We start from the raw sequence: 15,200 nt of genomic DNA, 5'->3' as shown, positions 1-15,200 counted from the left end.
CCTGGGGAAAACAGGCTAGCAAAGGGAATGACACCAATACTATGTTTTTTAAATTACTCAAAATTATATTTTACATGGGTTTAACACAATCTGGTCTACTAGAGGAACATATGTGTTAATTACAAATGAAAACTTTCTGTTCTGCATAACTGAAAAAGAAAAAATATTCCATGCTCTAAAACAGGATACTCATTTAAATTTGTAAGACTTGTAGAAACTATGACATATGGAATAATAGGAAAGGGTACTGGAAGGGGTATCAAGGGAAAAGACTGTCAATACTGCAACAGCCAGATTTGAAGTTCTCTGCCAACTTTACTAATATTATAATAAGGAAAAAAGTTAAGGCTTTCCAATTAAGATATAATGTTGCTGCTACGAGCTTGCACAGGAATGAGAGCATGGTTTGACAAAGTAAAACTCTTGGGCTCAGGATGTTAGTATGGAGACCACAGCTTCACAGCCATTTCTTTGGTAGCAGTTGTTTTGGACAAGGCTGTGTTTCTGTCCAAGCCAGTTGCGTTCCCTGTTCTCATCACAGCCCAGCTGCCTGTCAACTGACAACAGCAACAGTAACATCTGGTACTGGCACTGGAGTGGGGATCAGCGCCCTGGGCACAGCAGGAACCTGGGGACAGCAACTCTTACCACGCTCATGTGTCAATAACTTCCTGCTGACTATACCTAAACGTCACTGGGAAGACACACAAGCAGCCCCACAAGCATGAGGGAAATAGAAAATTACTATGGAAATGCATTTTAAGCAACATGAATTACTCAATCCAACATCAGCAAACCAAACTAGGTAATACTGACGCCTTTTTTTCCAACTGAGAAATCTGGGAAAGCATGACGCTTACAACCATTCTAGACAGGGATCAAATTAAAAGAATCAAATAGGGAAACCAGAGGTTCATAAATGCAAGTCAGTAACCTTATTTTTCTTCAGAAGCAAGAACAAAACTAAATTCTGCAAAAACATAAATAGTAAGAAAATTTGTTTCTTAAATGCTTTGACTTTTGTGAACACTAGGAACACTCCTAACCACCCACAGGTATTGCAAGTATCCTACAAATTTTGCATCATTTAGAAACATAGAATTATTTACACTGGAAAACACCTCTAAGATCACCAAAGCTATATTCATATATTCATTTCCACACACCTTCATTCTAGAGGCAGCTACAGGTCACTGACCACAAATACTTTGTTTACTTAATTTAATCTCTATATTAAATACAAATACAAAAAGGTGAACATTTTAAATATTTCACTTTAAATATATTAGCATCTTATTCTATCATACTGCCATTTGCTAAACAAACATAGCATAACTTTAAACATAAAAACATAAAAACGACAACCTTTTTACAGTTAATCTTTTATAACTCAGCTCCAAACAAAGAAGAAAACACATGACTTAAGAGCTTACTAATAGAATCATTCATCAGTGGACCTAATGTTTTAATTAGCTGTTGTATAAAGCAAAGATGTATTATTAAAAGTCTCCACGAAAAAAATGCCATTGTTGTGTGTTTTACATTGACTTAATGTATGTGCAATAGGTGACTATTCAGTGTTATTAGTTTGAATTGCCTGCCATCAAAACTTTTTTTTTCAAGATGTTAACCAAAGATTTCTGCCCAAGAATAATGTTTTCAAATTTTTTCAAAGTAGGAAGATAGGTGTATTTTAGCATTAATACAGAAGACATACACCTGCACTGACAGCTAATGACATCAAAAAGAAAAATCCCAAGCCAAAACAATTATAAACTTCTCAGTAACGAATCCCACTGAACTCCTGAAAAAATACTTCAACATAATGATGAATTTTTAAAGACAGATCTGTAGGTATTAGGAGTACACAGATGGAGAGAAGAGATGTAACACACAAGCTTTGAACACTCACCATCTGAATTGGTTTTTTGTGAAGATCTCGTTCAGTCACCAACTTTTCTTGGTCAGTGACATAAAGGCCTTTTTGTGCCAGGGCTTGTATAACAGCATCATGACCTAGAAGTGGTTTTGCAGCATCACTCTTGAGAATAAGGCTCCCAGCACGACAGTAGAGCTCAGCAGACAGCAGCAAGTTAACAACAGGTGGTTTAATGTGCTCCTGGTCATACTGGTCTGTGTAAAATGGTTCTCGAAGTTCTTCTGGAACATTTTCTACAAAACACAGAGAGCACAAGTCAATATCAGAAAGGACAGTTAGAGTATTAGGGGATTTTTTAAAACTATATGTGAACTCAAAATTATGTTAAAGAAAGCTTAACCAAGGGGAGGCTAAAGTCAGTACCAGCAATTATGTTACAAAATACTGGGAAAAATTTCATACAAAGGTAATATTTGAACTATAAATAGAAACTTGAGAAAAATTCAAAGTGTCTCACTCTGCAAAGGCCATAACAGAAAACCAATCTGTAGTTTACAGCATCATTACACTAAAATTTCTTGGCTTCTCCAAACACATGCCCAAATACTCTCTTTTCCTTTGGCATATTATATAGGTCAGACATACAAACCCCGGACTCTATTACAATAACAAAATGGAACTGAAACATTATGTTTCAGCACAGAAAACTTCAAGACAAAAAGCAGCCTTTTAGTTTCCATATATGCAGGAGAATTTTGATTACTATACTGATTATTTCAAAGGTCATGCATCACAGAACGATGACACTCCAGCAGTTAAGCATAAACAAATGGGCTTTTTAATAATTGAAATTAGAAGAATGGAGAAAGAAGAAAAAATATCACCTTCTTTCTGACAAAATACTGAGTTCTTATTGGCCTTTTTGTGATACTGATTTCCCTTAAAATTGTGGTTTTCCTCCTTTTTCAGTGAGCTGGCTTAGCACCCAGAGAAAGCTACGCAAGATTTTGTTAACTCTACGATGAGATTTTTAACTCCAAAATTAGCATTCCAAGACAATCCAACAATTTTTTCCAATACTGTACATAACACAATACTGGCAGAGTATATTTATAATTGTCTACCACAAAAGTAATAGTTATAAATTAATTAAATATGTTACTAAATCAAATTAAATTAAATCATGAGTCAAGTGGAAAATAACTTTCAGATTTTCAGGCATTCACACTGCAAGATGCTTCATTTGCCTCCTGGAAGAATTTCATTGTCTATTGTTGGAAAATTAGTTAAGCCAACAACATTTATGGGATAAAGAGCATGTGATTCTTTTCCTGAGCCCAAATGCAAAAAGCTTATTTAATTATTAGAAGAAAAAATAAGTGCATAGGAAAGCAGTGATGCATCTCTAAGTTGCTATTCCCTTTGCCTTCACCTGGATAAATGTCTAAACAGGCAATGTTTGAAACAGTCTGGAGTAAACAGCCCAGTAAGGGTGGAGCAGGAGAAGAGAGAGAAAAAACAGAACATGCCATCACAAGATAATGACAGATTATCTTCTTCCTCATACATATTCTATTGCAGTTTGTGTGCTTCCATTATGGGCTTTGGAAGGTGCCAGCTGCCTTCTAGTTGTGAGGGAAGATATACTTTATAGAGTGCAAAAATTGAAAAAAAATATTAACACATGCTTTAAATGCCAGAAGGATGGTAGGAAAGGGTAAGATATTGCTGCTTATTTTGAGAATTCAGAGTATCAAGGGAAAGAGAGGTATAGTTTGTAATTTGCCTAAATTTGGCAAGAAAACTGACAGCTCTGCTTTAGAATACAGATCAAAATATACTATCAGCACAACTACACTGCCCTTTAAAACACAGATCTAATGCCTAACAGCCCTACTTCTTTACAGGATGATAACAGAACTGCTAACAAAAACATCAACCAGAATCAAGAGATCTCTTCCACTTCGCAACTTCACCTACTATAGGACCATAGGATCTAGTCATCCAGTCCAACAAAAAGTATTTCTTTTGAAATTCTGAGGATCTCAGAGCTGCTAGATACCTGCTTCCCTAGGGTACTGTTTTCATCTCTCTCAATTCTACCTGATCTTCTTTCTTTTCTGTTTGTCCACACATTGTCTGTTTAAATACTAAGCTTGTTATTTCTGAAGTCCCTAATGATGCATCTCCAGTACCAGGAGCTCAAATCTCATCAGGACTTTATCCTCTACAATTCCAAATGCCAACTCTTAAAGCATCTTTACGTTATTTCTTCAAGCTAGAGAAGATTAAAAGTATTTTTTTTGTAAATAACTCACAATGCACAGGCAGCAGATTCTGCTTTTGAAAAAAGAGAAAAAAAAACCACAACAAAAACCCAACCAACCAACCAAATAAAAACCCAAACCAAAATCCACACACCTCTGTTCTGAAGCAGATGAGAATTTCAATAGGGATGGGGGGAAGCAGGGAGGAACTGACAAAGTCATTTGTAATTTCTTAGAAGACTTAAAAAAGCCTCATTCCTGTATCAAAAAAAACCCCAACAACCTCTTGAGGCAGGAGTACTTAGCTATATTCAAACAGAATCTGTGGTTCAGATTCACTGAAGACAGTGACAGTTTTCAAAAAATTTGAAAATTTGAGCCAGAAGAGAAATCTCAAGATAGTAAATAACAAGCCCAATGCCTGTTAATTCTCATCTTCTGTATTGCAGAAGCACATCCTAAAGCAACAAGATGCAATAAATGCATTTATCATGAAAGAATGACATCTGCTGGGATTTAGTAATTAACAACTCAAAGTTAAAAAAAAACATCAACATGATTTGCAAAGGCAAATAGAATTATTTATAAAGCTTAGTTCCACTTCTGAAAATACAGAAAAAGACAAAATGACATGTATGCCATTTCTTTTACTTCACTGGTATACACAAAAATAAATCTGGAAAAGTAACTTACAGGTCTTCATAAAAATAAAACTAGAAAAATAAATTTATTGGAAAAATAGAATACAGAAATTAAGGGCTAGGAAGAGAAGCTGTGGCTACAGACATACTCTGAATGTATAAAAATGTGAAAGCATACAAACAAGGAATCTCTGGTGCAACAAGATCAGAATTCTTTACAAAAACTCCTGTCAAGAGTTCCCTCTGCACAGGCAGAAACACAGCACTTTCCCCCACTTCATAACATATATTAAACTGTTTGATATCAGAATAGCTCTTGATAGAAGATTCAAGCCGTGTTCTCACTTTAGAGTTTAAAAAGAAAACAAAAACCCCCAGAGCAGATAGGTAAGAGAGAAAACTCTGCCTCAGAGTAGAAGTCCTTCTAGAACTGGCATGTATTGCCTCTGGAGTGCTATGGCAGGCAATTTCAAGGCTCCATCCAGTGTCCAACAGATTACCAGAACAATCAGCTGGGTCAAAAGCCTATATTAACAATTCTGTCAAGACTAGAGATTGTTAAACAGGCTCTGCTAGGCAGAGAAAAAACTTAACACTAATCCTTGATATGTGCATTTTACCAGTTGTTCCATTGTCCAGCTGACAAAGAGGAATCTTTCAAGATTAAACTCTGAGGTAAATGACCCCGTTTAAAAGAAATACCTTGTTGCACATACTGCCATGAAGTACCATCTGACCTTGAAATCAGTGGTAATTATATCAGAGGGGTGTACTGGGAACACAGAGTGCAGTGAGCTGAACACGTGAAATGCAGGTGAAACCAGGATACTGGGTGCAGTGCTGGAGAGAAGGTGGAGGATCTACCTGCACTCTTCCAGCACCAACAGGTTTTGAAAACATGGACTTGGATAAAAGGCAATGGTCATGACTGATGCAAGGAAAAAGTTTTTTAAGAGAGACCACCAGAGCATAGGCACAGGTTGCCTGGGGACCCAGCAGCGAATGACATTCACTGTTACTTTTGAAACTATTGATAAGGCACTGAGAAACTTCTCCTAACTTTGATGCTGGCCCTTCGTGGAGAAGGAAGCTCAACTAGACAACCACCCTACTTTTTCCTAGATTTGTCAGCAGGACCACAGCTTTGGAAATAATTTTGACATTTTGGAATTTGTAAATATTGTACTATGAAGAGAATAAATGAAGCTAATGGGCAAGTTCAGGACAGAGAAAAGAACACAAAAGAAATGATACCACATTAGCAAAACTGTAACTCAAATTTAACCATCAGGCTAACTTCAAAAAAGTAATCAACATATCTTCAGGTATTTTTTCAAAAATTATCAAGGAATCAAAAGTCCTCTGTTTGCTCTTTACCCCCACTCTCCCTGCTGGGATGGAAGGATAGGGAGGAGAGTTGGAAAAAGGCAGATCCTGCAGGCTGTGATAAAAACAGTTTGGTAATTGAAATACAGTAAAATATTATAACAGTAATAACAATGGAAGGGAAAAAGAGAGAGAGCTCATTCCCAAGCAGCCATCGGCTCCTCCCGGCCAACTCCCCCAGTTCATCCTGAGCACAGCAGCCATGGTTTGCAATGTCCCTGTGGCCAGCTCAGCTCAGCTGTCCTGGCCACGCTCCCTCACAGCTCCTCCTGCACCTCCTCGCTGGCACGAGGCAAGGAGAAGTCCTTGACTTAGAGAAAGCATTACTGAGCAGCAACTAAAACACCAGTGTGTTATCAACAGTGCTCTCACACTGAATCCAAAACACAGCACTGCACCAGCTACCAGGAAGAAAACTCACTCTATTCCAGACAAAACCAGAATACTCCCCACTGTGAAATAGAAATGCAACTTAATTTTCCATTTAAATAGACCATTTTAAAGGAATGGTCTAAAATTAATTCATGCATAACACTACCGAATCTACTGTTAAAAGTGGCTTTTTAAAAATCCTTTCTGCTCATTTAGGTATGAATTCCTCCTTTGGAAAAAAACTGCTTGTGTTAATGTGAAAAGTCTACATTTTCTTTAAAAACAAACTGCTTTTTTTGTAGAGTTTCCATGCTTCCACACAGATGAATACAATCCTTTGTACAAGTATTGAGTTTTTCAAGTTCATCTCAGCAAACAATTTCAGATTCATGAATGTTTGCCTTAAGAATGTCCAAAAGCTTAGAAGTCTTTGTCAACAAGGTCTACATGTTGTTTGTTTTGTTTTTTTAATTCCTAAGGACAATATAAACAAGTTAAAATATTTTGCCGTGGGCTTTCTAATTAAATGATGCCATCACTTTTGGGAGCCATAAGGCCACATTAAGCCTCTGTCTAGAAAACTTCCTCTCCACAGGTTACTGACGTCAATGCACAAAGACAGTAAGAAGAAAAATTGTATGTAGAAGACCAAGATATAATATGGAATTATTTAATGACAATTCTAATACCTTTAACCACTTCCTAGTGCAAAACAGTAAATGAATATATGCCAAATCTTAATGGACTTGGCAGTTTTCTTCAGGTCAGCAAAGGTATGCTTCTGCCATGAAGTGACCGTATCAAGTTACCTCATTCAGACTCCCACTTGCCAACAAGGATTCTGGTGCCACATTTACAATCTGGGCACAAGACAGCAGAGCTTGCAGAGAAGTTAAGAGTCCAAGAATTGAAAACGGGTCAGAGAAGACAGAATTACATTATTTAACTTATGGTGAATTTTTTTAGTGGACTCAATAGAAGAGGGAGACACTTTAATTTACCATTTTATTTTGGAGACACCATCAAGAAACAAGACTTTTAATCAGGAAGTAGAAAACAAAATGAGAGAGTAGAGATTACAAAATAATTTTTACTTTTAGATTTGTTGAATCAGTCTGCCACTTCCATTGTTCTTGGCTAGCAGGCTGTAGGTGTACTTCTGTCTAAAGACAAAAATCTGAAAGGCCAACACTCAACTTATGGCACACTCAACTTCCATGTAATAATTCTTAACTTTGTCCACCTTGCTAAGATGAACTCAAGAGATTCTTAAATTTACCATCAAAGAAGTACTATGAAAAAACAGATCCTACACTACTGCCTCTAGATGCCACAAAAATAGACCATTATCCACTGCTTTGACAGCTGTTCTGCACTTAAAAGGGATTCCTCATTCAAAAAAAGGAAACAAACAAACAACACAAAAAAAAGAAAATAAAACCCCCAAACCAAACAAAAAAACCCCCCAAAAAACCCCAAACAATATACTATAAAACCCCCCAAAACCAAACCAACAAACCCCAAAACATTTAAGGAAAAAACATGCACAGGCACTACTTCCATAGCCTAACCAGACTTCAGTTGTTCTTTGAACACTGAAAATCACATAAGAAATGTTGTATTAATTGTCACACTTAAGTGTCTATCTATTCCAGTATTCTGCCTTCAGTAGCACAACAGGAAGTGCTTTTCACAAAACCCACAGAATGTGTCTGGTACTGGCATTTCTCATTCAAGTGAGAAGCTTAGTGTCTAATTTACTAAAACTTGTGTATTGATTCAGGTTTTAATAAACAAAAGAATGACTTAGAATAAACCTGCCAATAAGGGGATCAATTTTCATCAACATAAATGCCTTCAGAACTTATTTTTGGGAGAGGCGAGTTATGGGAAATATAAAGATAATAGTATAATTATAATCCTATCTCACCCAGCTAGCACCTTGATGATCATAACTTAATGTACACAAGTTATGATTTAAATATCCTATGGAGTACTGAAAAAGCTGTTTCAGAAAATTAGAGATAATCATTTCTTGAACTTATTACTAGATTTTATTATGCCAAAGAAAACTTTTTGCCTGCCATAGATAGATGTGAATGGACACATCTTCTTTGGTGTCTGGCTTACAGGTTCTCTTAGTTTAAGACTTCTTTTAACTGAATAAAAGAAAACATGTAGGAAACAGCTAGAACTACACAAATCTTACATTTGGCAAATAGATTTCAAACATTACATTTCAACTCTGTAGCAGAAATGTTTATTATTACACCTGATAATAATGTATTGTCCAATTGCGCACCGTAAAAAGGAAGGTGGGGGAGGAAGAACTAGCTCTACTTTTCTTATGGATTCTTGAGATTTTTTCACTTCTATCCTCATTTTTCAGAATGAACAATCAATTTGTTTTTGCTCTCGGTTTAGCAGAGCAAGTATTAAAAGTTACCAATTTCAGGACTGGAATTACATCCAGTTGTGCTAACTGTAGAATGGAAATTATGCAACATTTCATTGAAAAAGTGACACATTCCTGATCAACAGCATACAAATAATCTTCAAGTTTAAATGAGAACCACTTTTAAACAGAGTCACTAAAGTAGCCCAACAGATTACCCTAAATCATGAAGGGGAAAAATTTAAGGTGAAAGGGAAAATTTTAAACTATATCTGCAGTAGTAACTGCAATGGTGGTCAAAAAATATAAAGAAAAAACAGGCATAGGGAGAAGAAATATATTTCATCTCATCACCTGAAATCAGTGAGCACTTGGCTAGAGTCTCTGTCAGATCTGTTACATTCTGCAGACAAGCAGTTAAGAGATGTAAAGGCAAACAGGCTCAAAAGCATGGAGTCATTGAAAGAACAGATTCTATACCCCAAAGGAGATCCATTGTCTACTGCCAATCCTGCAACTGTTCCCTTACTGATCACCTTCCTTTACATTTGTATACGCAGTCTACAACTTCAGAGGACTCTGCCAAACCTAACAGATCCAGAAGCTCATACAATTTTATGCATTTACTTCAAAAAAAGTGATCTACAATCAAACTGCATTACAAATGTGTTCTACAGAAAGGAGTGATACAACCACCTTCCATGTAAAACATCTCAATAGATGACTTGTCTAATCCAGTGATTTTAGTAGGACTGACTGAAGTGTCAATTTGTCAGTATCAATTAGAGAGGTGATGGAATCTATTAAAAAAAACAAACAAACAACTCACTAGAATCTTGAACATTTGTTTTTGTTCTCCAAACCCTTCTACAAGGTTTTGTTACTGCCAGACTGAATACAAGTGAAGAAATTAGGTCTGCTAGAAGAAGATTAAAGTATGTTCTGGCCACCCAACACAACACACGAGAGCATTTAGCTACAACTTGTTTCTGTCAGATACACAGTGTTCATTTCCTCCCTTCACAGTTCTACTGGCAACATGGCAAAGAGCAGTAAGTAGCCACATAGGGATTCTGAAAACATTAATCATCAGGAGAAAGCTATTTTTAAGTTTCTTGGGTAATATTTAGTATTGCTTCAAGTTATATTCAACTTATAAAGGATATATTTAATGTTGAAAGGTATGTGGACTATTTTATTTTGACTTTAGAAAACACAAAAATAGTTAGAACAATTGCTCTTTTGCAGCAAAAGACTTATGCAGCTTTTGTTTAGCTTTTGGTTTATTCCTGTCAACCTGTCAAAAAAAACAACAAACTCATGCTAGCCAGTTAAATGTATTACTGTAGCAGAATAATACATTGTATTCATAGAAAACTAGCAACAGATTTAACTCGATTTAATGTTCTCATAATTTTCTGAAAATCATACACAGAGATACTCTTAACTTTGTAACTAAAAACTGGATGAAAAGCTGCTTGAAGAAACATTTTCCAAGAGTATTTGGATGTCCCCTACCAAATGGGAAGAACATGTACTTCCAGGTTCAAGAACGCATATCTTCACAAGAGACAAGGTTGTAGAGAAGTGATTTCAAGATACGAAAGGATTGAAAGCACTTTGGAGAACAAAATTATAATTCAAGATAATTTTGATAAGTGGAAGGAGTGGTTTGAAAATAGGATGCAGTTATGTAAGTATAGCTGTGAAGCAGGAATCTACAACAGTAAAATTACAAGATGGGAACAACTGAGTAGGCAGCAGTTCTGCAGAGAGAGATGTGGAGCTACAGTGAATCACAGACTGCATGAGTCAACAATTCTAGGCTGATGCAGAAATGGCAAACATCATATTTTAGTGAATAAATTAAGAGTATTATAGGTTGGAAATATGAAGTATTTTTTTCAAATTTACCTTATACTGGTAATGGTTTAGCTGGACCAATAGATTTAGTTTTAAGTACAGAGCTCATGTAAACCAACCACAGGAAAAAATTACATGAAAAATCAAACAAAACCCAAACCTACCCCTAATAAACACAGAGAGCAAAAAGGTTTGACCTACAAAAAAGAAAAAAAGTCTGCTTTGTCTAAACAACACAACAGACATTGCATTTATTATATGAAATGTGTTATAAAAACGTAAGGTGCCCAACATTCTCAAAAGCACCAGGAAGAAGGTAAGTAATGGCTTAATAATGCAGCAAAAGACATCAAGATTCTGTTCAAACGTCTAAAAATAAATAAGGTTCAAACTGACTAGAACACATACTGTGGAAGGTCTATAATTAGAGATTTTTGAAAAACAGGCTAAACAAACATCTGTCAGGAATGATGTATATTTAGCTCAGCCTGTCTTTAGGAGCATGGATGGATAACAAATTTTTCAGGCACATTTTCTATTACTGTAGCAGACTAAGAGGCAAAAACTTCACATTCCAAAATAGTGAAACCCAATTCTGTTGCTTTAGAAATAAAAGAGCACAGACTACCACAACATCAAGACATTTTTCAACTTATTCCTAATAAGTAAGTCCCATTATACTTTTAAGTTGAAGGCTATAGTGTCTATACCAGTTATCGAGTTCTTTGGAAAGAATTTTTTCTATACTGAAACTGCCAGCATTGTGAGACAAGGCTGAAATGAAGTATTTGCAGATTTAACTTCTAAGGTCAAACATTCCCCCTTTTACATTTCACTTGTTAATTTTCCCCCTTTCAGTTACTGCAAGTTGTGTCACTTAAACAATTTGGTTATTACAAAATATTTAATCTGACATGTCCAATACACTAATAACACAAATAATATTAATGATAACATTAATAACACTAATACATTGTCTTGCATCAAAACACCAAGGCTCAAAATCCTACACACCCTCAACTCTCAAATATTAACTCCCTCTTCAATTAGTATTTCTTAAACAATTCTTCATACAAGATGCCTTCAACATGACTGTTAATATATTCTAACTCCAACACCTCAGTAATAGGCAAATTTCTTTTGACCTGCCTATGCTGTGGGCCAAGCAGTTTTACAGTTTTACCAAAAACAATAGCAATAGACAATTTGTCTCTCAGTTTTCAGACACAGGTATCAATGAAACACCAAAAGTCATTACTAATGTTAATGAACAGTACCTGTTTCAATGTCTTTTTGCAAGACCAAATTCACAACATGTAGTCAAGCTGTATCCACAAGTCTGATTGTACTGAAATATAGTTTTAAGACTGAAAGCCATCCCCTGAAAGATGGCTTTGATGCATAAATATTTTGATTTCTTTAATGGGTACATGACTGTAACAACCTATGCTTTCATTAATGAAAGTGAACTGTGTTACTTTATCTCATAGACGGTCGGGAAAAACCCTTCACCTTCTTGCAAACTTAGGGAACTTCAATACTTTCAGCATAAAAACTGAAATAAAATGTGGCACCCATTAACACACCAATCATCCTTTGTATCTCATCTGTACAAATGTATACAGCAACAGTTATAGATGAGGCTGTGATCTATTCCCGAGAACTAAAATAATTTAACAAACACAAACTTCCTTCCTTCTTGGAAAAGGTGAAGGTCAGTTCTTCTGTTTCACTCCAAATATAAAGGAAGCATTTGTACTGCAGACATGCAAGTCCTGTATACTGTCTTTCCCTACTTCAGCCAAACTCTTCTTTGAAGTTTCTAGTTACATCAACCCAGTGGAAGAACTGGGACCAGAAACACTACAAATGTGTGTGCTTACCACTTTTCCTACTGTGACGGCTGCAGTGTTTAGAGAGCAGATGAAGAAATCATTCCCTCTAATCATGTTTCATTCGAGCACCTCAGAACAACCCCAGTCATGAAGAGAGAAGGAATTTGTTTTGAATCACATTTTCTATAAAAAAGTAGCAGAAAAGTACCCTGCAAGTGGCTTTACACATCCAATAGAAACTCAACCAGTATAAACCAAGACATTTCAACCTAGGTTGAGAATCTGTCAAACTCCACTAGAAAAAAAATGTTTTCAGGTTAGAAGGCTGGGTTATATAATTGCACAAGCATTTTACACCCAGAATCCCATGAGTAGACCCTATAGAACCAAGATACCTAAAAATATAATGATCTCTGAAAATACTGAATTAAAGACTTCCAAGAATTTTCTCTACTATTTTACCTCTCATACCTGCATAGCTAATAAGGCTATATATAGCTAATAGCTAATATATCAAAATATTACTTGTTCAGATTTCACAAAGAAAAGCGAGTAGAGTTTATTGACAAATCTTTATATAGAAACAATACTTTGATCCTTTATTTTTAAAGTGATGCACTCACTGAAATTTCACTAGATTCAAGCACTTTAAAAGTGGATTTTTGGAAGCATCACATCAAATATTATGAGGTCCCAGAAGCATGTCCCATAGAGGCATGCTAATTACATGCTAATCCTGGCTAAATACATAATAGCACCCTGGCCCTAAATGCAAAAGGTGCAAAATTCCAAAAGGAGGAACCTTTTTCTGTTATTCTACAAAAAACAAGAGCAAAAGTAATGATTGTTGATATCTACTTCACCTATCAAAAAAATCCATTTTTTTTAATCCACAGAAAATTATTACAATACTACAGCTACACTAAAGCCAAAAAACACAAACAAGCAGCAAACAACCCCACCTCCCCCCAAAACAAACAAACAAACAAAAAAAACCCACAAAAAAACCAAAAACCAAACAAAAATCCAAAACAAACAAACAAAACCTAAACAAAATTTTCAGAATCCTTCCCTCAGAAGACCTCTGCAACTCTGGTATTCCTCAAGGCCCAATAATACTTCAGGCACAGAGTAATAGGTCTGGTATTCCTCAAGGCCCAAGGTTTTCAACGACAGAGCACTGATGCCTTTTGGAGCATTACAAATCGATTCCATTTACACTTACAGACAAGAAGAGCGTTCTGTACTGTGCAGGCCAAAACCTGGCATTAAATGCTCTTTTTTCTGAAACCCTTCTTATTGCTTAACCACTCAAATGGCCATAGGCTACTGTCACACATGTCAAAACTAACAGCACGCACCCATTTCCATTGCTAGCCCCGAATTCTGCTCCAAAGCACTATCAGGAAAAATTTCAAGACGACAGACAAACGTGGATTGCTGTTTTTTTTTCGCATTGTACAAGTATGACCCGAGTAATAAATAAAACACAATTTACAGAGATCGAGTCACTGAAATAAAATAATATCAGCACCAATACACAACATTTATCTGCTGATGGAAACAGTGGGCCTACTCCAAAAAGCCTAAGTGTAATTAAGGAAAAAACAAAAGGAAAACAAAAATATCCACAAGGGGTAAGAGATCTTAAGGATAAGGGAACAAACCAAAAGCATTTCCCACACATCTCCCCCCTTCTCAGCTCCTTAGGGAATGGCTCGCACGTCCTCAGTAGCGAAGCAACCAAGCAGAAACCAGCATCAAAGAAAGCGAAGAAGGAGACGCCACCTACCTGTCCCAAAGGCTTTGGCCACCAGCCAGGCCAGATTACAGGCGATTTTCGCTCGGGAAAAATCATAATGGTCAAAGGGTTTGATGGCAGGAACAATGAAAGTCTTCCTCATCTCCTTGGCGTCTGCGGCATCCCCCATCTTCTCACAGGACCCCCGGCAATTGGGAACTTACATGGTTGTTCCTCCGTCCTCCTCCTCCCACGGCCGGGAGAGCCGGCTGTAAATACGCCGGCAGCAGCTGAGAGCAGCGCCGGACCCAGCTGTCCGTAAAGGGCTAACACCGCCTCCCGCCTTTCTCTGCACAGGAATGTAGCCGAGTCCGAGTGTCCTCTCCTTCCTCCTCCTCGCTCTTTGTCTCAATTCACTCACGCCGCCGTCCCTCCGCCTCCGAAAAAATGCCCCCGGCGGCCCCGGCCCCGCGTTCCCTGGGGAGACCCTGCGGCCAGGGCTGGGCGCCCCAGGCGGCCGCCAGTCCCCCGGCCCGGGGCGGGAGCCGCCGGCAGGGCCCCCGCAGCCGCCGCAGGCCGGGACGCGGCCCTTTCCAGCGCCGGGATGTCAAAACGCCGGGGTCCGGCCCCAAAACGCGGCACGGCCCCGCACCGCCCTCTGCGGGCCGGGAGCAGAGCCGGTTCCCCGCCGCTGCCCGGCGGCCCCGGCGCCCCCCGGCCGGCACCCCGATCCCCGCGCCGCTCGGCGATGCCGCTGCGGTTCTCCACCCGCGGCTGCCGCACTGGACGGGCGAAGGCGGCTGCGCATGTGCCGCCAGCGC

At 37.8% G+C, this 15,200-nt stretch overlaps 1 protein-coding gene across 4 annotated transcripts in view; it reads right to left on the bottom strand.

Annotated features, from left to right (window-relative positions):
• CAMSAP2 (calmodulin regulated spectrin associated protein family member 2) overlaps window positions 1-15,149 on the bottom strand; it is a 79,592-nt gene extending 64,443 nt beyond the window's left edge. For 2 of the 4 annotated variants that reach the window (XM_023932003.2, XM_023932004.2), the window contains exons 1-2: window positions 14,431-15,149; window positions 1,913-2,172 (exon numbers count right to left, since the gene is read on the bottom strand). In XM_023932003.2, the coding sequence (XP_023787771.2) occupies window positions 1,913-2,172; window positions 14,431-14,569 (399 nt within the window). In that variant the 5' untranslated portion in view covers window positions 14,570-15,149. The remainder of the gene's footprint in view (window positions 1-1,912; window positions 2,173-14,430) is intronic. The other 2 variants (XM_023932001.2, XM_023932002.2) reach the window with 1 other exon arrangement.
• Between the last annotated feature and the right edge of the window lie 51 nt (window positions 15,150-15,200).

The sequence above is a fragment of the Cyanistes caeruleus genome, chromosome 9 (genome assembly GCF_971803275.1).
Source record: "Cyanistes caeruleus chromosome 9, bCyaCae1.hap1.1, whole genome shotgun sequence".
Taxonomy (NCBI): Eukaryota; Metazoa; Chordata; class Aves; order Passeriformes; family Paridae; genus Cyanistes; species Cyanistes caeruleus.
Note: the sequence above shows the minus strand (reverse complement) of the source record. Positions and strands in the feature narration are given on the sequence as shown.